Genomic DNA, 24,701 nt, shown 5'->3' with positions numbered 1-24,701 from the left:
CCAGGGTTTCAGACGAGACTTGCTGAGCCCTACCTGGAGGCATTGGAAATTGAACTTAGGATCTTCTGCATGTAAAGTAGAAATGGTCTACCACTGAGCTACAGTCCTTCCCAAACTCAATATCTGTGTGAAGGGTACTGACAAGACAGGAACAGTGGTGAAAGGTGTACCCCATAAATTACAACTCATCCCAAGTGGCAGAATGGGACTCGAGAGCCAAAGCCTCTTCTAGATGGCATAGATAGAGATGTGAAGGCCTGGAAATTTTCAGGGGAGGGGGTTGAGGTGAGGTTGAAGCCTTTTTTGTTTGTTTTTCAAAAACTTGGGGGGAAATGGAAAAAAAACAAAATGTTTTTTTCTGGGCCTTCACATCCCTAGGCAAGGAACATGGATCTGATAATATTGATCAATGTCAAAAGTGATGGCAAGAGGAGCTGTGGTTTTAGGACATTTCCAACTCACAATGCCTATGTCAAAATACAGCCAAGGAAACAACAGGGAAGAAATGTAGCCCTGCAGATCACAGAATCATAGAATAGTGGAGTTGGACCTATAAGGCCATCAAGTCCAACCCCCTGCTCAATGCAGGAATCCAAATCAAAGCATTCCCGACAGATGGCTGTCCAGCTGCCTCTTGAATGCCTCCAGTGTCGGAGAGCCCACTACCTCTCTAGGTAATTGATTCCATTGTCATATGGCTCTAACAGGAAGTTTTTCCTAATGTCCAGTCGAAATCTGGCTTCCTGCAACTTGAGCCCATTATTCCATGTCCTGCACTCTGGGACGATCGAGAAGAGATCCCAGCCCTCCTCTATGTGACAACCTTTCATGTACTTGAAGAGTGCTATCATATCTCCCCTCAGTCTTCTCCAGGCTAAACATGCCCAGTTCTTTCCGTCTCTCCTCATAGGGCAGATGTTGAACCACACCTCCCATCATCCCTGTCAATCTCCATGCTGGCTTGGGTTTATGGGATTTGTAGGGCCACAAGCTCCTCACCCCTGCTCTAAAGATTAATATTTTTTCCAGAATTAGTGGTCCCACCAAGAAAGCTCTATTCTTTGTACTCACAGACTCTCCTGTGACAGTCTCAAGGAGTGGGCAGTTTTGCATGGGAGCAAGTAGTATTTTAAATACCCTGGAACCAAACTGTTTAGACTTTTAAAACGGCTTCAGGTTTGGTTCGATTCCTACAGAACTGCCATCTTCAGTGTAGTTTAATAGTCCATCCCTCTTCCCAGGGAGCTCTGAGAACTGCAGCCCTGTGAGGGAAACAGGCAGTCTCCTAACAGCTTTCAGCATCTTTAACAAACTACACTTCCCAAGTTGCTTAGGGAAAGCCCATGACTGTTTAAAATAGTATAATACTGCTTTAAAAGCAGAGCTTGGAAAAGTTTCTTTTTTTAACTACAACTCCCATCAACCCCCAGCCAGCATGGCCACTGGATTGGGTTGATGGGAGTTGTAGTTCAAAAAACTTTTCCAAGCTCTGTTGAAAAGTACAGTGCAGATGTGGTCACAGTGTCGTCTAGCCTCCCTGCAAACAAATCAGAATGAATACTCAATAAAAAAGCTATCTGGAAGTGCCCAGATTCTATTTTATAGTACAGTACTTTGAGTCAGGCTCACAATCCTGTGAGTAACAGCACAATCCTAACGATATCAGAATGGTCAAGAGTCAAAAGCAACTAAAAAATTGCTTGGACCCATGTGTAAAAGAATTCAGCATATATCTTTGGCTGTGTAATCCTAATCATGTCTACTCAGAAGTAAATCCTACTGAATGCAATGGGGGTCATTGCTAGGTAAGAGGTTAGGGCTGCTCTGTTACTACTGTCAGTGAGGCTTAGGCTGCAATCCTAACTTCAGTTACCTGGGAGTAGGCTCCACTGAATTCAGTACGGCTTACTTCTGAGTAGATATAGTTAATATTGCATTGTTACTTCTGAATAGACAAGGCTAGGAACCAACTTCAGCGTCGTGATACACATTCAGTTCTTTTATACATGTACCCAAGCAATTTTTTTGTTTGACTCTTGCTAATTATTCTGATTTCTTTCCTTGGTGTTTGTTAATCTGTATATTCCGTCCCACAGAAGATGAACTGTGTTGTTTAGCTAAAAATGTTAACAAAAAAAATTAAGGGGTGTGTGGAATCCTACTATTCACAATCATCTTCAGGGCAAGAAGAAGCAACAGGAACCCCAACGTTTGTACTTATAAATGAATTTATTTCTGTATTTAAAAATAAATTCTGGAAGCTTTATGTCCATCCCTCCAGTGGAAGAATAAATTTTTGCCATTCGCTGGATTTGCAGTCGTATGAATTCAGGAGCGGACGACCAGACTTGCAGGAGCATCACTCAGGTGGTCAATGACGGGGCTGCATTAAACTTTCATATTGATTTTAATTTATTTTTATGCTTCTTTTATTTCTTATATTTTATCTTACTGTGTTACAATTTGACCTCTATGGAATGCAAATTATAATACAATATAACATAAGAAATAAAAGAAAGAATAAAAGTATAATTTCACAGCTTCTAGCAGAGTGCACTCCAATGGCTACAAAAGGCAGAAAAATCATTAAGCAATTTTCAAGTGGTCCGTGGGGGAAAAATTTAAGGAACCACAAAATTTATTTAAGCATTTTAAAAAAATACGTATTTTTACGTCCACCCCTCCACTAGAGGGATCAAATTCTGCCTTTTGGAGATTTAATCGAGTCCCAGCCCCCTCGCAGTTTCCCCTCTCACGCTTTTGCATAGTCGGACCATGTGACCTTTGCGGCCGTTCTCGCGAGATCTGGCAGCCCTGTGGCTTGCAGGATGCGGAAGCACTAGGGTGGCTTTGCTTATTTGTGCTCCACGTGGGTGGCCCCCTTCAGAATCGCCCCGATGGGTAAAGCGCGCAAGAGGCACAACTGGAAGGCTCGCCTGCCGGGGGAGCGCAGCCAGCGGAGCGGGTCGCCCAAGGAGCCCGTGCAGCTGGAGCTGAGGGGTGAGTTAATTTAATTTAATTGGGAATGGGCTTCTGGATAGGGGCATCTCTTCTTTGCACCTAGTTTCTCCTTGGTTTTAAGAACATAAGAAGAGCCTGCTGGATCAGGCCAGTGGCCCGTCTACTTCAGCATCCCGTTCTCACAGTGGCCAACCAGATCCAGCAGGTCCTGTGTGATAGAGCAAGCTTCCCTCCTGCAGCCTCCGCAAATGGTTTTCAGAACCATATTGCCTCTGACTATGGTGGCAGAGCACAACCATCACGGCTAAGTAGCCACTGAAAGCCTTATTCTCCATAAGTTTGTCTAATCTTTTAAAAACATCTAAGTTGCTGGTCTTCAGGAGTTCCTTTGTCACAGGAACTCCTGCCTACTTGGGAAATTTACATAAGAAAAACTCGGCTGATGTCCAACCAAAAGGCCAGTATCCTTTTTCTAAGAACTGGAAGCTTTCCCCACGCTGGTTTTCTCCAGATGGTGTGGATTCCAAGTCCCATAATCCCTGACCATTCACTGTGCAGGCCGGGGCTGATGGGAGTTGTAGTCCAGTAATGTCTGGAGGGCATCAGCTTGCGGAAGGCTGAGGTAGTGTGTCCTGAATTTGTGAATGGAAGCTAACAGTTATCTCTCAGCCAGCAACTAATGTTAAAAGGAAAACTGGCTCTAAATCTGGAGGTTCTATTTAGTTTAGTTTGTATTTTAGTTTATTTGGTTGTTATGGCTAATAGCTGTTGATAGCTTTGCCCCTCTCCATGAATTTGTCTGAGCTATTGGCCATCACTATTTCATGTGGCAGCGAATTCTGTAAGTAAGTATGCATTTCATATGCCCAGTTGAGGGAGCAGCTCAATTTGACTCCTCTCCATGGACTGTTTCCAACTCAGTGGGTTGCTTTAAGAACTACTATATAACTTGTATTTGTTTGTTTTCTTCTTTCCTCCCCATTCATTTTTTTCTTTTTTGGCATGTCACTTAGGCTGTAAGCCTGCAAGAGGGCCCCTAGTTGGAGAAGGCTCATAGCTCAGTGGTAAAGCAAGTGCTTTGCATGCAAAAGGTCCCGAGTTCAATCCCTGGCATCTCCTGGTAGCATTGGGAAAGGCCTCTCTCTGAAACCCCGGAGTGATGCTACTAGTCAGTGCAGACAGTAGTAAGCTAGATGGGCCAATGGTCTGACTCAGTGTAAGGCAGCTTCCTCTGTCCCTGTTGTTCTGATGTCAGTCACTCTGGGTGTTTTTGGCTGAACAGTGGTGTAAAAATGCTTTAAGTAAATAACTAAAGGAGGACACCTTCAGTCACTCATGAAATTACTGCCAACCATTGTCATTGTATGCCTGAGCTGTACTATTAGGAAAGTGGCTCCCCCGACCCCTTGCATGTGCTATAGGTCTGAGTGCCACATGCTGGGAACAAACAGGGGAGGGGGAGTTGCTGCCTTCATCCCCTGCTTGTCGGCTTCCGTCTGTCCACTGTTGGAAGCAAGATGCTGGACTAGATGAGCCTTGGTGTGATCTACCACCAGGCAGTTCTCTTGTCAAGGTGGTGCAATAGATAAGAGTGTTTGGTCTGGGACAGTGGTTCCCAAACTCTTTTTCCCATGGAACACTTTAAAATTATTGATGGTCTTGGTAGACCTGTGTTGTGATTGGCTGAGCATCTGGGTGGTTGAATGTATATATGGGAGAATTTGGTCAAGGAGTTCTGTTCTGGTTTTGGGTTGAAGAGGGTGAGGGGTGGATGTGTATTTAGATGGGTAGTGAGGCAGGTTTAGGAAAAGTATATCAAGTAAGAGAACCTATAATATGTTGAAGATCATTTATATGTAACCACACGCATGACAACCAAGTAATCTTGTTTATTCCCAGTGTTATTTAATAAATCTGTTTGGTTAAACAACATGCCTGATCCTTGGCTGGATTCATACAGAGGAAAAGGGTAGGCAGACCAAAAACCAACGCTGGAACCAGCATCTATGGTGGCAGCGGTGAATCAGCAGCAGGTATCCAAAGGCAACCCAGGGCTGTAGTCTTTAAAGACAGGAAGATACGGGGGGGTTGTGGCCTGAAAGTGTACCTAGACACTTAACAGCAATCTGTAAAAGGAGGAGACTAAGGCAAAGTCTCAGGGTAGCATTGCTTTACAGTGTGTCAGGTACTGACGCCAAGTGATGGGATCATGAGAGATCCGTGCCGGGGCCAGCGCAAGAGAAGAGGTCTGACAAGGGCATTCCAAAGTTACAGTGCTGCTACATTAAAGGCATTTTTGTTTTTTTTTAAATCTACAAATAACTTTATCAGCAAATTACATCCAATAAGAGATTACATCTTTCTTTTAAAATGCTATTCGCATGCACACTCAGACTAGTGGTATATAAATATTATTAATGAAATGAAAATGAAACGTTATGCCTTCTTGAACTCTTTGGGGTGGTGGGGAAAGGGGGGCTACAAATATGATGAATAAAAATTGTGTTTTACCTCCTTGCATGCTCTGATCTTCTGTTGTACATGCACCCACTATTTCAAAACACTTGCATCATACTGTACTGTGTCATTGTGAATGGTGCATCTGTCAGTTGCAACCATAATGAAGAGGTTGAAAGTTTCAAGTGGCAGGCTTTAAACAATGCAATCCTACATACAGTTATCTGGAAGTAAGCATCACTGAGCTGAGCAGGACTTACTTTGGAGCAAGCATGCACATGATTGGGCTGAAAATGCTTTAAGCAAGGGTGGGGAACCTGTGGCCCTCCAGATGTTGTTGGACTACAGCTCTCATCATCTCTGACAGATGGCCATGCTGGCTGGGGCTGATGCCAGCTGAAGTCCACCAGCCCTGCTGTGGAAGCTCCTGCTGATGTAGAATGCAGCAAGCAGTAGACTGCTGATGGGGGCATACAGACAACAGCATGTGACACTTCTACTGACACATTTGCATTTGCTGCCCATATCCTAGCAGGCCATGTTCAAAGCTCAACTTGGGCCCAGGATACCTTAAGGACTGCCTGAGTGAGCCTTTATATTCTGGCCTGATCACCGAGATCGTCTGCTTTTATTTGTTCCCCATATTGCAAGGGCCTGACTGGCCTCGGCCAGAAGTTGGGCATTTTAGTGTCACAAGTCCCATGCTGTGGAACACTGTTACAGCAGAGATTTGGCTGGCATCCCCACTTTTGACTTCCAGGCATCTCTTGAAGACTTTTTTGTGCTGACAGGCCTATGCAGCTGTTTAAAATATCTTTTGAGTGGCCAGTCATTTTAATGATTGTTTTGTATTGCTTTTAAATGTTTTTATGTTGCTGTACACTGCCCTGATGTGTGATATATAAATACTTTTATTAATAAATAAATAAATGCCTGGAGGGCCACAGGCTGATGGGAACTAGAGTCCAACAATTTCTGGAGGGCCACAGGTTTGCCCATCCCTGCCTTAAAAGGTTATGGTGACCAAAACCAGCCTTCTTCTCCCTTGTTACAGATGAAGCCATCTCGAAAGGGGTGGATGAGAGTAATGCACTGGTCCTTCCATCACGAAAAACTAAGGATAAAAAAATAACTTGCGAAAAGGGCTCAGAAAAGAAGCCTCTGAGCAAGAAGCAGAAGAAAATTCTGCACAAGGTTTTGGAACAAAAAGCAAAGAAAAAAAAGGTATGTTTTTGGAGTTTGGGTGCTGAAACAGCTCTAAGGAAATGTGATCCCAGGTTCAATCCCCAGTATCTCCAGATAGGAAGATCTCAAGAAGGACTGAAACCCTGGAGAGCCGCTGACAGTCAGTGTAGACAGTACTGAGCTAGATGGACCAATGGTCTCAGTATAAAGCAGTTATCTATGTGTTTACTCCGAGTTATTTAGAAATAATGTTGTCTTGCATTCTCATCTGACCGTGTATTTGTTCAGATACAGCTCTGGTTTCTTTTAATTTCTGTCTGAATTGTTCAGCATCTTCTGTGTCAGGAGTGGGGAACTTTTGGCCCTCCAGTAAACTACAACTCCTTGATCCCTGATCATTGGCCATGCTTGCTAGGGCTCATGGGAGTTGTAGTTCAGCAACAGCTGGAGGGCCAAAGGTTCTCCACTCCTGTTCTATATTGTCTCCAGCCATGATTTAGTCAACACAAAGGGCTAGTTCAGAGATGTTTGTATGTTATTAGGTGGCCTATTGCTAGCTGGCTCACAGCTAAATGTGTGAACTGCCTGATATGACAAGTATTATATTTTGAGTTGATGTCAGGTACTTAGAAAGTTCTGTCTGGAGCAACTCATTCGCACCTGCAAATCATCATTGATTCTGCATTAATCAAGTGATACTTGGGAAGATCCAAGGGTCACTTTTACATTTATTTGGGCAGGTGTGTTCTTTTCTGGCAAGCCATGCTTGTTTGCCATTTCCTAGCACAGATGTACTATGTGTATATGTAGCAAATCAGACATGTGGAGATCAATATGTGAATGGAATGGAATTTCCATTTACTCTACACTTTGGAGGTGGGTGGGAATAAGTGTTTGCACTCAGGCAATCCAAATTTTGCAATGGAAGTTCATTATTCCAGGATTAGTTATTCAGATTGAACATGTTTACATAACTTATCTTAACTTGCAAAATTTATTCCAAATTCAAGGGGAAAGGCAAGGACACTGGAACACACACGGACACACAAATCCTATTCAGCCACCTCTCTGGCTTCAGAGATTTCAACAAATTACATGCACATGCTAAAGCATATGCTGAAGACCATCAAGTCTAGAAACTTGTACTGTTTTTTGAATGAAAGCTGAGGTAGCTGAATTATTATTGTTTGTTTAATCTTTTTTAAAAAGCAGTCAAAAAGTCTCCCAGAATGGCTTACAAAACATCAGTTTTTTTAAAAAGGCAATCTGTGCCCACAGGCTTACACAACATAAAGGGATAAGGAAGGAAAAGCAAAACAAGCAAATTATGGCGCTAGTTCTTACAGCTACAAAGTTCTTACAATGCCCAACTTAAATGTAAGCAGGGGGAGGAGGAGCCCAATGGAGCTGTCATCGCAGTCGAGCCCCCATCTCTCTATCTGCTCCATTTTTGGGGTTGGGGGACACTGCAATTCTGTGAAATCACATCATGCACACAAGCCACCCCTGTTTCCCTACAAAGAGGACTGTTTCGTTGTATTTGAACTCTTACCAGGAACTGGCATGGCAGTGAAATATTAACTGGTACAGACCTGCTTCATATGAGTTTGTTTGTTTGAATCCCAGCGAGCTGATTTGCTGAGAAAGCTGAGTGATGTCCAGGCTTCAGAGGCTGAAATGAAGCTGCTGTACCCCACTTCCAAGATAGGGACGGGAAAGCGGATGTACCAGCCAAAACGGTAAGATGTAGGTGCATCGAGCTCACCTATGTCACAAGTTTACATTACTATTGTACCACTTTAAACAGCCTGCAAAGAATCCTAGAAACTGTCGTTTGTTACAGGCGCTGAGAGGTGTTCCCTCATGGAGCTTCAGTTTCAAAGTTCCCTGGGATTCATTGTTCATTCATTGTTCATTGTTCATTCATTGTTAAACCACCCTGGAAGCTGTATGTGAGAGGAGTAGGGGGTCTCCCTAACAACTCTCAGCACCATTAACATTCCCAGAATTCATTTGGGAAAGCCATGACTGTTTAAAGTGGTATACGAGTGCTTTAAATGTATAGTGCAGATGTAGCCAGTAGGTAAATATGATTTATTTAACTTTCAGCTGTGGGTGATCAAATAGTTGAGGTGGAGAAGAAGAACGTTGTGTGTGAAAGCCATGCACTGTGGTGGGAATAGCCTGGAGAGCCCATAGCTCAGTGGTAGAATATCTGCTTTTCATGCAGAAGGTCCTCCCAGGCATCTCTAGTTAAAAGGATGTCAGCTAATGGGACTGGGAATGATGTCTCTTGAGATTTATTTATTTAAAACATCTTTTTCATCCTGCCTTTTCTTACAACAAGCCCATCAAAACAAGAAAATACCATTTAAAATGACATTAAGGGGGAGGGGAAGCAGATATTTATTTATTTTATTTATTATTTGATTTATATCCTGCCCTTCCTCCCAGCAGGAGCCCAGGGCGGCAAACAAAAGCACTAAAAACACTTTAAAACCATAAAAACAGGCCTTAAAATACATTAAAACAAAACAACTTTAAGAACTTTTTTAAAAACAGCTTTAAAGACATCTTTTAAAAAATGGTTTAAAAATATTGTTTTTTTAAAAAAGGTTTTAAAAAAACATATTAAAAAGCAATTCCAAAACAGACGCAGGCTGGGACAGGTCTCAACTTAAAAGGTCTGTTGAAAGAGGAAAGTCTTCAAACGGTGCCAAAAAGATAACAGAGATGGCGCCTGCCTAATATTTAAGGGGAGGGAATTCCACAGGGTAGGTGCTGCCACACTAAAGGTCCGTTTCCTATGTTGTGCAGAGCCAACCTCCTGATAAGATGGTATCTGCAGGAGGCCCTCACCTGCAGAGCGCAGTGATTGACTGGGCATATAAGGGGTAAGATGGTCTTTCAGGTATCCTGGTCCCGAGCTGTATAGGGCTTTGTACACCAAAACTAGAACCTTGAACTTGGCCCGTTAGGAAAAAGGGCATCCAGATATTAAAGCAGTAATTGAAAATACACCCAGTAAAACAGCTTTGAACAAGCTTACCACTCTTAACCAAAAGCCTTCCCTAAAAGGAAGGTCTTTGCAATGTGGTGCAGGGTCATTACAGAGCTGTCTTACACCAAATAAGACTATTAGTCCATATAGGTCCACATGGTCTTCTCTGACTGGCAGGATGTCAGGCAGAGAGGGGTCTTCCCCATCACCTGCTACCTGATCCTTTTAAATGGAAGTGTGAGGGACTGAATCTGGGAACTTCTGCATGCCGTCGAGATGCTCTACCATTGAACTATAATAGTCTCTCTCCATAGGGAGTAAGGCGGGCTTCCCTTGGGAATCCACAGCAGGTCTTGCCTGGTTTGCCTGGCAGCCAGGTTCATGTCTTCCACTAGATTGCATCCATGCCTACATGCCCTTTTGGACTTGCATCCAATTTATGTCCTTGGTTTATGATCCAGACAGTGATGTAAGTGTGTGTCTTTTTAGCTGGTGTCTCTGACTCTGTAAAGTAAGGGTGGGGAACCTGTGGCCCGGGGGCTGCATGCAGTCCCCAGCACAATTTCTTATGGCCCTCCAGATGATACAGAGAGAGACAGAGTGGCACAGAGAGTGAGTGAGAGAAATGGTGTGCACAGTGTGTGTGACAGAGACAGAGTATCACTGAGTGAGAGAGAGGGTAGCATTGAGGGAGAGGAATAAGTGGGAGATGGGGTAGACCTGGGTGAGTGAGTGAGTGGGTGAGTGAGTGGGTGAGTGAGTGGGTGAGTGAGTGGGTGAGTGAGTGGGTGAGTGAGTGGGTGGGTGAGTGGGTGGGTGAGTGGGTGAGATGGGGTGGCACAGAGAGAGAGAGTTATGCAGTGCTGTAGACTTGGCCCACTTCTTACTCTGATTCCACCCGTATTTGGCTCTGGCACTGTCCCCCTCTGGCAAGTGTCCCCAACAAAAAAGAAGTTAACCCACCTCTGCTGTAAAGTTTCTAAGGAACTTGGATGTCCTTTGGGATGAACTTGTTTCACGTGTCAGGGCGGTGCTGGTGTTTCAGGGCAGTCCAAGAAGTGACCGCCTCCCGTCCAGAGAAAATTCGAAGTGTTGGCGGTGCAAACAGAAAAAGATGCCGACTTGAACTGGAAGCAGAGTCTGAGGAAGAGGCTGAGAGTTCCACAGAGGAAGAAGAGGAGAAAGAGACAGAAGAACAAACTGAAAAGGCAGTCCCAGAGGTCCCGAGCACTAAAGTGCCACTCAAGATGCCAGCAGATGCTGTTACGTCTCCACCCAGGAAACCAAAACAACACTTTCTGGCTCCCAAGCCATCATCGGAGCCTGCCGTTTTCATTGCAGTGGACAGATCCCCTGAGATTCAGGTCAGTTTTGAAGGCAAAACAAGCCAATAATGTATCCAATTGCATCACAAGCAACAACAACAACACATCCTTCGTGTAAGATTCATAATACCTTCCTCTGCAGAAACGTGCAGGGAATGCATATAAGAATAATTCTACAAAAAGTTGCCTTTTAATATTGGTTTAACAAAAAACTGCTGGAAACAGCTGGTTTTGAGACCTGGAAACTTTTGATTTAATTTAAGAGTGTCCGTTAACTCGGACAGATGGGCGACTAATAAATAAAATTTTATTTATTATTTATTATTATTTTTGTGTACAATTCAAGCTCTTGTTCATGACCTTGGAGCCAAACAGGGATCTGTATCTCTACCAACCAGCTACTGAGGAGGAGGCCAAAATTTGAACTGGAAAGGAAGGGGTTATCCTTTCCCCACAGTTGGGGTTCTGGTTGCACGTTTGCTACATTGTAGGGGGGAAATGGTGGCAGGAGGGGAGGGATCACAGTTGGAAAGTGGGAGGCTGGTAGAAGGGTTAAACACACTCACACAGGCCACTTCTCCATTTCGGATCCCCTGCTGCTTTGCTGCTGTCAGTAGAAAACCCCATTCCCAGAAGGCATCTCTGCCAAATGTCCGATTCCACTCACAGGGACCATTTACCGGGCAGCAATTTATTGCAGAGGCTAAAAAACTGTCTGGAGAGCTTGTTTTGTTTTATTTAGTACAGGGGTAGCCAATATGGTGCCCCCTCCAAGGTGCTGTTGGACTCCACCTCCCATCAGCCCCAGTCCGCATGGACAATAGTCAGGGATGATGGGAGTTGTAATCCACAATGTTTGGAGGGCATCTCATTGGCTACCCCTTGCTTTAGTACGTTTATATCTTGCCTTTCTTCCATTATGGAACCCAAGGCTGTGTTCGTTGGGTTCCCAGGCACTCACCCATCCAGGCATTGACCAGACCAGCTTCAGCAAAGTGGCTGCATAATGTGCCCCCAGATCTATCTGCATGGCCATCCAACATAGTGAGGGGAATTAATTTTCCACCTCCTTTGCTTCTTCAGATTTCTGATCAGTTGTGGATATGAGGTAAAATTCTCCTCAGTGTGTGGCCAGACAACACTGATGACCAGTTTGCCAAGTGGTTACTCCCACACTGTGGTAAGTTAACCATTAGGCAATGGCCATCTGTCTTTGGTCTCTGTAATTTCTTGCTGCATAGTGAGGAGGATTTTTTATTTCACATTTGAACCCCTGCCAGAGATCCAGAGAAGCAAGAAAGTGGTAAAATTTGCCTCAACCCAGGATGAAACAGGCAACTGCTTCACCACGCAGTTATGTTTATTTATTTCATTCAGTATATATCTTGCCTTTGTTATGGGAACATGCCTGTGTTCACCATGGAAGCTATCACTTGATAAATGGTCATCTGTGTACATCTTTTTTTGTAACACCCTGCCAAGTGGTAAGTTGACTTTAATTCACCTTTGTAAACGTCCATCAGAAATCTGATCTTGGCCAAGGGAGCGTCTAGAATTCTTTGTCATGACAAAAACAGGTGCCTGGTTCCCCACAAGATTACATGTCTGTTGCAGTAAATTATTGCATGATAATTTACTTGCATATTGATTCTTAAGGCTGCAGTGCTAAACATCTCAATATCTTAAGAACCGTCTTTCCACATGTGAACCGACCCAGACCCTGCAGTCATCATCAGAGGCCATTCTTTGTGTGCCCCCTCCACGGGAGGATCAAATGATGGCAACATAACGGACCTTTTCAGTGGTGGCTCCCAGCTGTGGAATGCTTTCCCCAGGGATGCATGCCTGACGCCATCTTTACCCATCTTTAGAAGCCAGGCAAAGACTTTCCTTTTCACTCAGGCTTTTGGCCTTTGATGTGTGCTGTCTTGATTATTTTTGTTTCAGTTTTATATTATATGTTTTAAAAAATCTATTTTATAGTGTATGTTTTATATGTATGCTTATGTTATATGTTTTAAAATCTGTTGCAAGTCGCCTAGAGACCCTTGGGTATGAGGCTAAATAAATTAAATAACAACAATAGGTTAACTGGTGAGTAAGTCCCCAGTGGGACTTACCTTCTGTGTAAACATGCATAGGATTGCACTGTAAGCTTCTCACACCAGTGGACAGTGCTTCTTGGTCCTTGCTTCTCTCCAGGTGAGTCTTGGGATTTTCGTAGTTTGATGCCATTTTAGGCCACATCTGCACTATACATTTAAAGCATTATTATACCATTCTAAACTGTCATGGCTTCTCCCAGAGAATCCTGGGAACTATAGTTTGTAAGGGATACAGTGAGTCGTTAGGAGACACCTATTTCCCTCACAGAGCTACAGTTCTCAGAGTAGTTTAACAATCAATATTCTTCCCAGAGAACTCTGGGTATTGAACCTCTGTGAAGAGAATTGGAGTCTCCTAATAACACCCTTTACAAACTACAACTTCCAGAATTCTTAGGGGAAACCATGACTGTTTAAAGTAGTACAAGAGTACTTTAAATGCAAGGTGGGCATATGGCCTTTGTGGAACTCTCTCTCCACCGAGGTGCATGTGAGAGCTTCACTGTACAGTTTCAGGCGAATGCTGAAGGCATGCTCTTTACCCTGGCCTTTGACACCTTATATTTTTAGGATCCATTCTATTTTGTGATTTTAGGTTGTTTTTAATTGTTTTTAATGCTGTGTTTTAAAATTGTTGTAGCTGGCCTGGGACCTTTGGGCGAAGAGTGGGTAATAAATATTGAAGATGATAATAACAAGAAGAAAAAGCAGATGGTGTCTTAACATACGTAAAGATGTATCTTTGTTTTGAAAGGAAGCCAGGCTGCAGCTCCCGATCCTTGCAGAAGAACAAGTTGTCATGGAAGCCATTAATGAGAACCCTGTTGTTATCCTATGTGGAGAAACTGGCAGTGGTAAAACGACACAAGTGCCTCAGTTTCTCTATGAAGCAGGATATGCTAGGTATAAATACTTTTTATCTTATTTTATATCAGAGGAAGAAAACATCTGTGTTCCTTTATTTTGGTTCTTTCATAAATTGCCTCCTGACTTAGCTCGTACAGAATTCCCACGAAATAACAATAATTTAAAATCAGATACTGTATTGCCTTGAGGCAGTGAAGTCTCTGATGATGATTGGCTGAGCTGGTGTGATGGCACAGAATGTTTGGTTGTTCAGGGGAACTGTTGGCTTCTGTGATGGAAAGGGAAATTGTCCATTTAGCTGGGATTAAATCTCACACTTGGTGAGACTGCAAAATGGAAAGAGATCCCAGGACATAGGAGAGTCAAGAGACAACAGAGCTGAGCGACGAGGAGGCCAGGCAAGGGTACCAAGTAGGCAAAATAGTGAGAAAGAGGAATGTGAGAGAGGGGCATACAGAGAGTGAGGCTTCAGGAGACAAGAGAGAAAATGGGGAATTGAGGCAGGAAGTAGCTATGGAGAGGGAGCCCTGAAGAAGGTTTACAGTACTTAAGGCCAGAAGAGGTTGTGTGTTTTGTGGGAAAGGAGAAAAGAGAGCTTGGAAATTCTGAAATGGGCTGCTCAAGAGACAGACTGGCTGAACCTGTTGCCTTAGGACTGCAGGGATTAAGGGAGGCACACTCTGGTCTCTGCCTTCAGCAAGGTGACTGAGGGCCACAGGGAAGAAACATCCAGGAGAAACATCATGGCAAGGGGGAATGGCCCCATCCAGCAGCCCGTGAAGGAGCAGCTGCTCTAATGCTTGCTTTCCTCTTCCCTCCCCATTCTTTTTTCCTTTTGTATTGTGCCGTTGGGCAGGGACCATTTTACCTTTTAATATATGTTCTGAGCTTTGAAGATTTGAGGTGCTTTATTGGTGTTAAATAATAGTAAACAAAGTGGGACAAGGTGAACCTGAAAAGCAGGGAGCTGAGGAAGCCATGTGTGGTGGCACTGTGGAATTAGGAAATGGGGGAGCCAGAGAGGAAAAAGGGCTAGTGGTGTACACTGTGGGCAGGATGGAAGTGGGAAGATAAAGGGTGGCAGAAAGACATGGCCCAGGTCAAGAAGGGACAGCATTGCTATGCCTAGACCAGCCTGGCCCAAGCTAGTGCCCACCAGATGATGCTGGACTACAACTCCCATCATCCTTGACTATTGGCCGCACTGGCTGGGGCTGATAGGAGTTGTAGTCCAACAATAACTGGAAAGCATCAGGTGGGCCAGGCTGGTCTAGAGTCTAGTTCCTTTTAGTGGAACTTTTGTAAGTTGTGGCTTCTGATGTTGTGTTAGCATTGTGACCTACCAATGTTTGGGGACAGGGAGTTCAGTGAGGGTCAAAAAGTTCAGTGGGTAGCAGTTATGGGGCTAACTTTCACATGCTAATTTGAACTAGCCAGCCAGTGGTGGTGGTTGCTATTACATTTATGCCCTACCTTTCCTCCGAGGAGTTGAAGGTGGCATACATGGTTCTTCCCAACTCCAGTTTATTCTCAAAACAGCCCTGTGAGGTAGGTTAGGCTGAGAGACAGTGACTGGCCCAAGGTCACCCAGTGAGCTTCATGGCTGAGTAGGGGTTTAAACCTTGGTCTCCCAGGTCCTAGTCCGACACTCTAACCACTACACCATACTTTTGGTTCAGGCTTCTAATAAGATATTGTTCTGCCCCCTACAGCCTGTAGCTTCTTCTCTGTTCTGTGCAGAACTAGACATTATGTGGGTTGCATTGGGAGATTATGTTTTCCCTCTCCCTTTTCCTTCCTTGCTCATGCGAATCTTTTCTTGACTCCACTTGTAGCTCTGGCAGCATCATTGGAATCACTGAACCTCGGCGTGTGGCTGCAGTGTCTATGTCGCAGCGTGTTGCCAAGGAGATGAACCTGTCAGACCGGTCAGCATGCTGCACAGACTGAAAAATGTGCTTTAGATCAGCCTTCCCCCAACGTGATGCCCTCCAGATGTTTTGGTCTATAACTCCCATCAGTCCCAGCCAGTGTGATATTTCAGATATATTTCTGCAGTCACTCTTGCCAGGGAGCAAGACAATATTAAGATATTGTAGAATTTATAATGGAACTCTGTCATATGGGCCATATATGTATGTCCTCTTAAGATTTATTTGTTTCAAGGGTGTCTGCTCCTAAGGCTGATAGTTTTCTTTGTGTTTTGTTTTCATTATAGTTTATGTATTTCTTTTGTATTTTCTACTTTGTTCTTTGTAAAGGTAAAGGAGTCCCCACACTTGTAGTGCGAGTTGTTTCCGACTCTTAGGGTGACATCTTGCGACGTTTACTAGGCAGACCGTATATATGGGGTGGGATTGCCAGTTCTTTCCCTGGCCTTTCTTTACCCCCAGCATATGCTGGGTACTCATTTTACCGACCATGGATGGATGGAAAGCTGAGTGGACCTCGACCCCTTTTACCGGAGATTCGACTTCCTCCTTTCGTTGGAATCGAACTCCGGCCATGAGCAGAGCTTCAGCTGCGTTACTGCCGCTTACCACTCTGCGCCATATATTTCAAATACTTAATAAGATACTTAATAAATACTTAATAAAAAGGTTATATATATATATAAAGTCAGAGTTCAAGGACAAATTCGAGCCACGGAAATACACTTAGGGGGCGTGAATCAAGACCAGTAAAGGCGTGGGAGTGGCCTGCAAAAAGAGGGTGTAGCTAGGAGGAGAAGTGGCCGGGGAAGAGTCCCAAAGGCCAAGCAGAAAGGCTTGGAGGACCACATTTTGCCCCCAGGGCTGACGTTCCCCATCCTTGGTCTAAATTATTTCAGTGGGGCGTATTTCCAAAAATGTCTAGAGGCTTTGGTTTGGGTGACCCCAGTGTTCCTTTCATCCTTTCTCCCCAGGGTGATTTCATACCAAATCCGTTATGAAGGAAATGTGACGGACGACACCAAAATCAAATTCATGACAGACGGCGTGCTGTTGAAAGAAATCCAGAAGGTACCGGTTTTCCCATCAAAAATGCAAAGGGCATTTTTGGGTGATAGAGCAATGCCACTTCCTACCGTGCTGTCATTTCCCTGGTGCTCTTCCTGTGTCTTTGCACTACAACTGCCATTTTCCCTCACCATTGGTCATACTTATTGGGGCCAATAGGAGTTGTAGTCCAAAAGATCGGGAGGGCACCAGGTAAGGGAAGACTGCTTTAGCATGCTCAGGATGGAGCCGTGCAGGTTAGCGCAGACTGGATTATCAGCGACAGCCACTAGGACAAGGAATTCCCCCCCCCCAAAAAAAGAGCCAGATTCAAGAATGGGAGAAGTGTTCTCCATCTCCTTCTGCAGGCCTCAGAACCATGTTCAGTCTGAGGGAGTAGCTTAGGACAGTCTTCTTCAGCCTGATACCCTCTAGAAATTTTGGACTACAGCTCCCATTCTCCATGGCCATTGGCTGCACTGGCTGAGGTTGATGAGAGTTGCACTTCAAGAAATCTGGAGGAGGCTGACATAAAGCCATACCTTGTAAAACAGGCATGACCTTGCTCTACCCATGGCTGTTTGGGGCAGATGATTGTGAAGGGAATAGGGGGTCTTGCCCTATAATAACAAAACCCAGCTCCCACTCCAATGGGTCTCCTAAACCCATGCCACTGCCACCATTGATTTTCACTTATTCCCTCTGAAACTTTGACTTACCAATAACCCGGTAACTGTGGGGTACAGGCGTCATACAAAGCCAGTCAGAAACAGATATATTTAGGTTGGTTACAAGATTATTATGTGTACTACCTTATATAATAACTTTACAAATTCATGGAGGACAGGGCTATCAATGGCTACTAGCCATGATGGCTGTGCTGTGCCACCCTAGTCAGAGGCAGCATGCTTCTGAAAACCAGTTGCCGGAAGCCTCAGGAGGGGAGAGTGTTCTTGCACTCGGGTCCTGCTTGCGGGCTTCCCCCAGGCACCTGGTTGGCCACTGTGAGAACAGGATGCTGGACTAGATGGGCCACTGGCCTGATGCAGCAGGCTCTTCTTATGTTCTTAAAATCGTACTGTATCTTTAAATGAGCATACGTTTTTGTTAATTTGTTACTGTCACTTTAAATACCAATAGCTTATATTCAGCTGTTAATGTTATACTAAGACAGCTTTATGGAAGCAGTTAGTTCCCCTATTAAAACTCTTTAGCCAAATTGCCCTTTTATTCTCTCCACCCCAGTTAAGCCTCACCATCTCTCTGCTGCAAGCTTCTTTTCCCAGCCCTTGATTTACCGATTGAAGCACAGGTTTGTCTTCCTGTGCTGTCCTTGGAAATCTTCCCTCTTGCACTCCTACTAGTCACCAGCGTTCTACGCTGCTTCTCCCCTGAGTGCTGCAGACAGGTCCTCCCCTTGTCTCTTCAGCCTAACCCAATTGATTCAGCTATCCCCAGCGAGTCTTTGGCCACCAAGCCACTCCATCTGCCTCTCAGGTCTCCCTTCTTCCTTGATCCTCTTCCTCTGCTGTCATCTTCTTCTGGCTGACTCCACAAACATCAAGCACCAGCAACTCCAACTAACAGCTAACCAGTACCTAGCCTTATATACACTTCTTCTGGCTCCTCTAGTCCAGCCCCAGCCAATCACACTGTCTAAATGAATATTCTAAAGCTGCCAGTCGCCAAACAAAATGTGTGTAACCTTCTGTCCTTCTTTTGCATACTAAGGATTCCGACTCACAGCTGTCAGTTAAGGCCTCACCCGACAGTTAAATTAGCTTTTACCAGACCAAACAGAAAACTTCCCACATCAAATACATTAAGATGTTAGAACACACTGTACAATAATCATTAAAACGTAATCAAATAGGCAGGATTTCTTCACAGTGATGCTTAGTGGCACTGCTTTGTATGCAGAAGTTCCCAGGAGTTCTATCCCTAGTATAGCCAGTTAAAAGGATATCAGGTAGCAGATGATAGGGGAGACCTCGCTGTCTGCTCGAGACCCCAGAGAGCTACTGCCAGTCAGAGTGGGCCATCCTGGGTTAGACAGACAAATAGCCCAACCTGTTATAAGGCAGCTTCCTGTATTTCTAAATTACCTTTCCATCTCTGGTGACAAACTGCAGCTGGTGCAGAATGCTGCAGCCCAGGTAGTAAGTGGTGCTCCTTACCAGGTACATATCCTGCCAGTGCTAAGGGATCTGCACTGGCTACCTGTTAGGTTCTTGTTGCTTACAAATGAAACCCTGAACATCTCTGGACCAGGTTACTCGAAAGACAGACTTCCCTTCCATTGCCTGGTAAGGGAATTAAGATCCACAAATGGAACCCAATTAGTCTAGCCACAGCCTGATGATTAGGCTTGTGGCAATGCAAAGACAGGCTTTTTCACTGGTCAAATCAGTTAATGAGCTTGGCCAAGTTTTGATGTGTGGGTATGTAATTCCTCATTTCCCTCCTTTTGACCTCTTCAGGATTTCTTGCTGTCCAAGTACCGGGTTGTCATTCTTGATGAAGCCCACGAAAGAAGTGTCTACACAGATATCCTGATTGGCCTTTTATCTCGTATTGTGCCCCTTCGGGCCAAGGTAAAGGAAATTGAAAAACAGTGGCTACAGTTGGGTTTTAACCAATATTTAAATGTGCTGGATAATTAAACGTGCTGGATCTTACAGTTATGTATTGTCAATACTAAGACTGCAGCATTTATTAAACTATGGAATTTGCTCCCATAAAAAAACAACGATGGGCACCAGTGTGGATGGCTTTAAGAAAGGGTTAGACAAATTCATGGCAAAGGCACAATGTGACTAGCCACGTTGACTATGTTCTGCCTCCACTATTGGAGGTAGTACGTCTCTGAATATCAGCTACTGTGGATTGTGAGTGGCGAGAGACCTGTGGTGCTCATTTCCTGCTTGCGGCTTCCCAGAAGAGGCATTTGGTTGACCACTGTGAGAACACATTGCTGGACTAGATGGGCCTTTGGCTTGATCCAGCAGGGCTCTTCCTTTGAGCAACTGAGTAGATTTAATCTACAGTATCTAAAAATAGTTTTGTTCAACTGAAGAGCTGCCTCCAGATTAACTGGTCAGCAGTAGAGCTGTAATGGCTCAGGGGAAGGGGATAGGGGGAAGAGAAACTCGAAACTTTTTCCCCATGCACCCAACCCCCGAAGATTTTAAAGTACTGATAGGTACATATGGAGATAAGTCGATTTGGTCCTAAGCTGTGAAAGGCTTCAAAGGTATCCCTTCTGAACATCCATCATGGGACTCTAGCGACATGTGGCCCTGAGAAGAGAAAAGTTAAAAGATAGGACAGCCTGGAGAGTGACCTACCATTTGGGCCACATTCGCACCTTACACTTAAAGCAGTATTATACCATTTTAAACCATCATGGCTTATACACACTCAAAGAATCTTGAACAGTTGTCACACAGAAGAGGGCCACGATCTCTTCTCGATCGTCCCAGAGTTTAGGACACAGAATAATGGGCTCAAATTACAGGAAGCCAGATTTCAATTGAACATCAGGAAAAACTTCCTACCTTAGAGCAGGAAGACAATGGAACCAATTACCTGGGGAGGTGGTGGACTCTCCAACACTGGAGGCATTCAAGAGGCAGCTGGACAGCCACCTGTCGGGTAGGCTTTAATTTGTATTCCTACATTGAGCACGGGGTTGGACTCGATGGCTTTGTAGGCCCCTTCCAATTCTATGGTTCTATGGATTCTGGGAACATTAGCTTGTTAAAAGAGTTGTCAGGAGACCCCCCAGACTTCCCTGGGAAGAGGAATTGCTTGCTAAACAACTCCGGGAATAGTGGTCTCCTGACAACTCTCAGCATCCTTAACGAACCACAGTATTCTTTGGGGAAAGCCATGACTGTTTAAAGTGATATTATAGTGGTATAAAATTATAGTCCAGATATGGCCTAGCTTCTGGTTTTCCAGCTCACGTGGCCTCTCTCCTCCCACAGTCACCACACCACCATTGGACCACTCAGGAACCATCTTGCCCGGAGGGGAAGAGAAATTTAATTTTAAAAAATAATAATCTTTGAATCTTTTCATTGCTGTTTAATTGATCCTAATAGTACCTGCAAGTGATACTTAACTTTTTTTTAATTTGATACTTGTTTTAATATTTCTGTGTAAACCACTCTGTGAGGTTCACCTGAAAAGCAGTAGATGAATACTGTAAGGAGAGAGAGAGAAAGAGAGAAAGAAAGAAAGAAAGAAGCACTTTGAAATTGCACAGGCTCCCTATTTGCTCCTGGGCCAATTGGCATAGCACAAGTGTAATATGATTGTAACTCTTAGTTCCAGTTAGATCAGAATGCAGATGCTGAATTGTGAAGGGCAGTTTCTAAACAGTCCTCAAAGATCTTATATCATTCCTTCTGATTTCACTACATGTAATCCTTACTGGACAAAATTCTAACCTCCTTGTTTGTATTTTTTTTTTCTCCACTGCAGAAAGGGCTTCCACTGAAGCTGATCATCATGTCTGCCACACTGCGTGTGGAAGATTTCACCACCAACAAGAAACTGTTTGCCAGTCCTCCTACTGTTATACAGGTAACAGGCAATGTGGTTGTGGAATTACACAATGTGGGATAGTGGTTAGAGTTGTTGGACTTACCCAGGAGAGATTTGACTTCAAATCCCCACTTAGTTACTACTTTCATCTTTCATACGTGACGTCACACCAGTTGCACACACTCGGCCTGACCTACATTGCAGGGTTGTCGCAAAGATAAAATAGTGCAGTAGGAGATGTTACTCTTAGAGGAAAGGTGGAATTAAAAAAGTATTAATAAATTAAAATAGTTCATGGCTTTAAAAAAAAATATTCTGGGGCTCAGTCTAGTATTCACATATTCTGCCTGTTGAAACTCACCATCCTTATCCTGAAAGTTTTTGGGGAGAGGGACACACTAAAATTGTTCAGTGGTGACCACAATGCTCTCTGCACATGCTTAGGGCACCTTTATTTTCGAAGATATTTCCTGTATTCCAGGGCTAGGTGCTAATGCTAAAAACAGGTTCTAGGCCAGGTCTGGGGAACCTGCAGCCTTCCAAATGTTGGACTACAACTTCTGATGTTCCTGATTATTGAACATGGTATCTCAAGCTGATGGGAGTTGGAGTCCCAATAGCACCTAGAGGGCCACAGATTTCCCATCCAACTTGTGTGACTGAGACAAAAGTCCTGATTTAACATGTGTCTTGAGTCCTTCTTGAGAGTTACATTGTTCCCCCAGAGTCCTAGCCTTGAGCCTGGCTCTAAATCCCCATTTGAGCATGGACTTGCCATGTGATCCTGGGCAAAACTGCTCTTTCTTGACCTGTGTTGTTTTCTCTGTAGGTGGATGCAAGGCAATTTCCTGTGGCAGTTCATTTTAACAAGAGGACCCCACTGAACGATTACAATGGGGAATGTTTTCGGAAAATCTGTAAAATTCACCGGATGTTGCCCTCAGGTAAGCTGGCTGACATAGACTTGTGTCTATCATAAAAACCTGGAAGTTAGTTTTAAGATTAGGAACTGGAGTGAAACTCTTTTATCCAGTGTAGGAGGTTCAGAAAAGGGCAAAGTGATCAAGGGATTGAAACCAACTCCTCTAGGAGGGAAGGTTTTTTTTATTTTATTTTATTTCTAGGCCGCCTATCTGGCCGCACAAGCGGCCACTCTAGGCGGCGTACAAGATAAAGTAAAATACAACATACAAACTACATAAAAACCCAAGAACTACAATATAAAACGAAACCGAACCCACCCATAGCTAAAACCAATGGCACCCAAAAGAAAACAACATATGAGGCTTTTCAGTGTAGAGTAAAGGTGAATACGGGGCGACACGATGGAGATGTGCAAAGTTAAGCATAGCATGGAGAAAGTGGTTAGAGAGAAGCCTTTCTCCCTCACAGATAATACTACAACCCAGAGTCATCTAATGAAGCTGAATATTGGAAGATTCAGGACAGACAAAAGAAAGTTCTTCGCAGTTAAACTATGGAATTTGCTCCCACTAGAGGGAGTGATGGCCACCAACTTGGATGGCTTTAAAAGAGAAGGTCCATGGAGAACATTACATGAGAAAAGCCCTGCTGGATCAGGCCAAAGGCCCATTTAGTTCAGCATCCTGTTTCCCACTGTGGCCAATCAGATGCTTTTGAGAAAGGAAATGCACAGTGCAATAGCACACTTCTGCTCATAAGCCCCGGCAACTGCTTCCAGCTGTGGAGCTGATACAGGAAACACAATACAAATCAAACAACAATTAAAACATCTACATTTTAAGTAATGCAGTTGAACAATAAATCTCTAAATTAAGTACATAAGTAAAACAGCTGAAAACCACAAGAACAAATATACAATTGATGTTTTGTATATATAATACAACAGAATAACAAAATATACCATCATGAATACCGCATAAGAATCTCTCTCTTTTTATTGTTTTGTTTGCTGCCCTGGGCTCCTTTTGGGAGAAAGGGAGGGATATAAATTGAAAAATAATAAGTAGAGAAAAATTCCAAGATGGTGATTAAATCAATAAGGTTACATGGCGCAGGAGGATAAGGCTGTGTCAACAGCTGCTAGTCAAAATGGGCGTGTTCTGCCTTCACTGTCGGAGGCAGTATCCTTCTGAATGCCGGCTGTTGGGAATAACAATTGTGGAGAGCGCTGTTGCACTCAGGCCCAGCTTGCAGGCTTTCCACTGGCATCTGGTTTGCTGCTATGAGAAAAGAATGCTGGACCAGATGGGCCTTTGGTCTGATCTAGAAGGGATGTTCTTAAGGTGGGGAACATACGGCCTTCCAGATGTTGTACCAGATTTCATCAGCTCCAGCCAGCACGGCTGAAGGGTGGCAGCAATAATGGGAGTTGTAATCCATGAACATCGGTTGGCTGCCAGTTAGCTACCGGGCTAAGTTCAAGGTGTTGGTTTTGGTGTACAAAGCCCTTTACAGTTTGGGATCAGGATTCCTGAACTGAGCAGGGGGTTGGACTTGATAGCCTTATAGGCCCCTTCCATCTCTACTATTCTATGATTCCTGAAATATCCTCTTACACCTTATATACAGTTGATCACTGAGCTCTGCAGGTGGGGGCCTCCTGCAGATACCATCTTATCAAGAGGTCCATTCCGCACAACATTGGATGTGTCCCTTTAGTGTTGTGGCACCTCCCCTTTTGGATTCCTTTCCCTTAAATATAAGACAGGCACCATCTCTGTTGTCTTTTCAGGTCCTACTGAAGACCTTCCGCTTTCAGCAAGCCTTTTAAGCAGAAACCTTATCCCAGTCTGCGTCTGTGTTGGAATTTTTTAAAAAGATGTTTTATAGATGTTTTTAGTGTTTTGTCATTTGCTTGCCACCCTGGCTCCTCCTGGGAGGAGGGAAGGGGTATACATTTAATAAATCAGTAAAAAATAATAATACATCTGCAGGGCCACAGATTTGACTCAACCTGATGGGGATATTCAACAATATATTTCAAGTTCTTCTCTTAAGATTTTGTGTTTTGATTCTTTTGTTTTTGGTTGATTGCTTTTGTCTTCATTTGTATTGGGGAGGGGGATGGAATAGAACATAGAAATGACTTAGACTAGGTCAGACTGTTAGTTCATCAGGCACAGTACTATCTTGCCAGCAGCTCTGCAAGTTCTTAAGCAAAGAGGAGCCTTCCCCATCACCTGCTACCTGATCCTTGTAGCTGGAGAAGCCAGAGCTTGAGCCTGGGGCATTCTGCATGCAAAACACTCTACCAGTGAACTACGCCCCCACTTTCTGTCTTCCTTTC

The 24,701-nt window shown here is 44.0% G+C and overlaps 1 protein-coding gene across 2 annotated transcripts in view; it reads left to right on the top strand.

Annotated features, from left to right (window-relative positions):
- The first annotated feature begins 2,794 nt into the window (after positions 1-2,794).
- Positions 2,795-24,701, top strand: part of DHX37 (DEAH-box helicase 37) — a 56,481-nt gene continuing 34,574 nt past the window's right edge. The window contains exons 1-10 of one of the 2 annotated variants that reach the window (XM_061602855.1): positions 2,795-3,000; positions 6,473-6,642; positions 8,230-8,342; positions 10,650-10,968; positions 13,789-13,937; positions 15,737-15,829; positions 16,807-16,903; positions 19,360-19,473; positions 21,368-21,469; positions 22,260-22,374. In XM_061602855.1, the coding sequence (XP_061458839.1) occupies positions 2,898-3,000; positions 6,473-6,642; positions 8,230-8,342; positions 10,650-10,968; positions 13,789-13,937; positions 15,737-15,829; positions 16,807-16,903; positions 19,360-19,473; positions 21,368-21,469; positions 22,260-22,374 (1,375 nt within the window). In that variant the 5' untranslated portion in view covers positions 2,795-2,897. The remainder of the gene's footprint in view (positions 3,001-6,472; positions 6,643-8,229; positions 8,343-10,649; positions 10,969-13,788; positions 13,938-15,736; positions 15,830-16,806; positions 16,904-19,359; positions 19,474-21,367; positions 21,470-22,259; positions 22,375-24,701) is intronic. The other variant, XM_061602854.1, reaches the window with a different exon arrangement.

Source organism: Rhineura floridana, chromosome 19 (assembly GCF_030035675.1).
Source record: "Rhineura floridana isolate rRhiFlo1 chromosome 19, rRhiFlo1.hap2, whole genome shotgun sequence".
NCBI classification, from domain to species: domain Eukaryota; kingdom Metazoa; phylum Chordata; class Lepidosauria; order Squamata; family Rhineuridae; genus Rhineura; species Rhineura floridana.
Note: the sequence above shows the minus strand (reverse complement) of the source record. Positions and strands in the feature narration are given on the sequence as shown.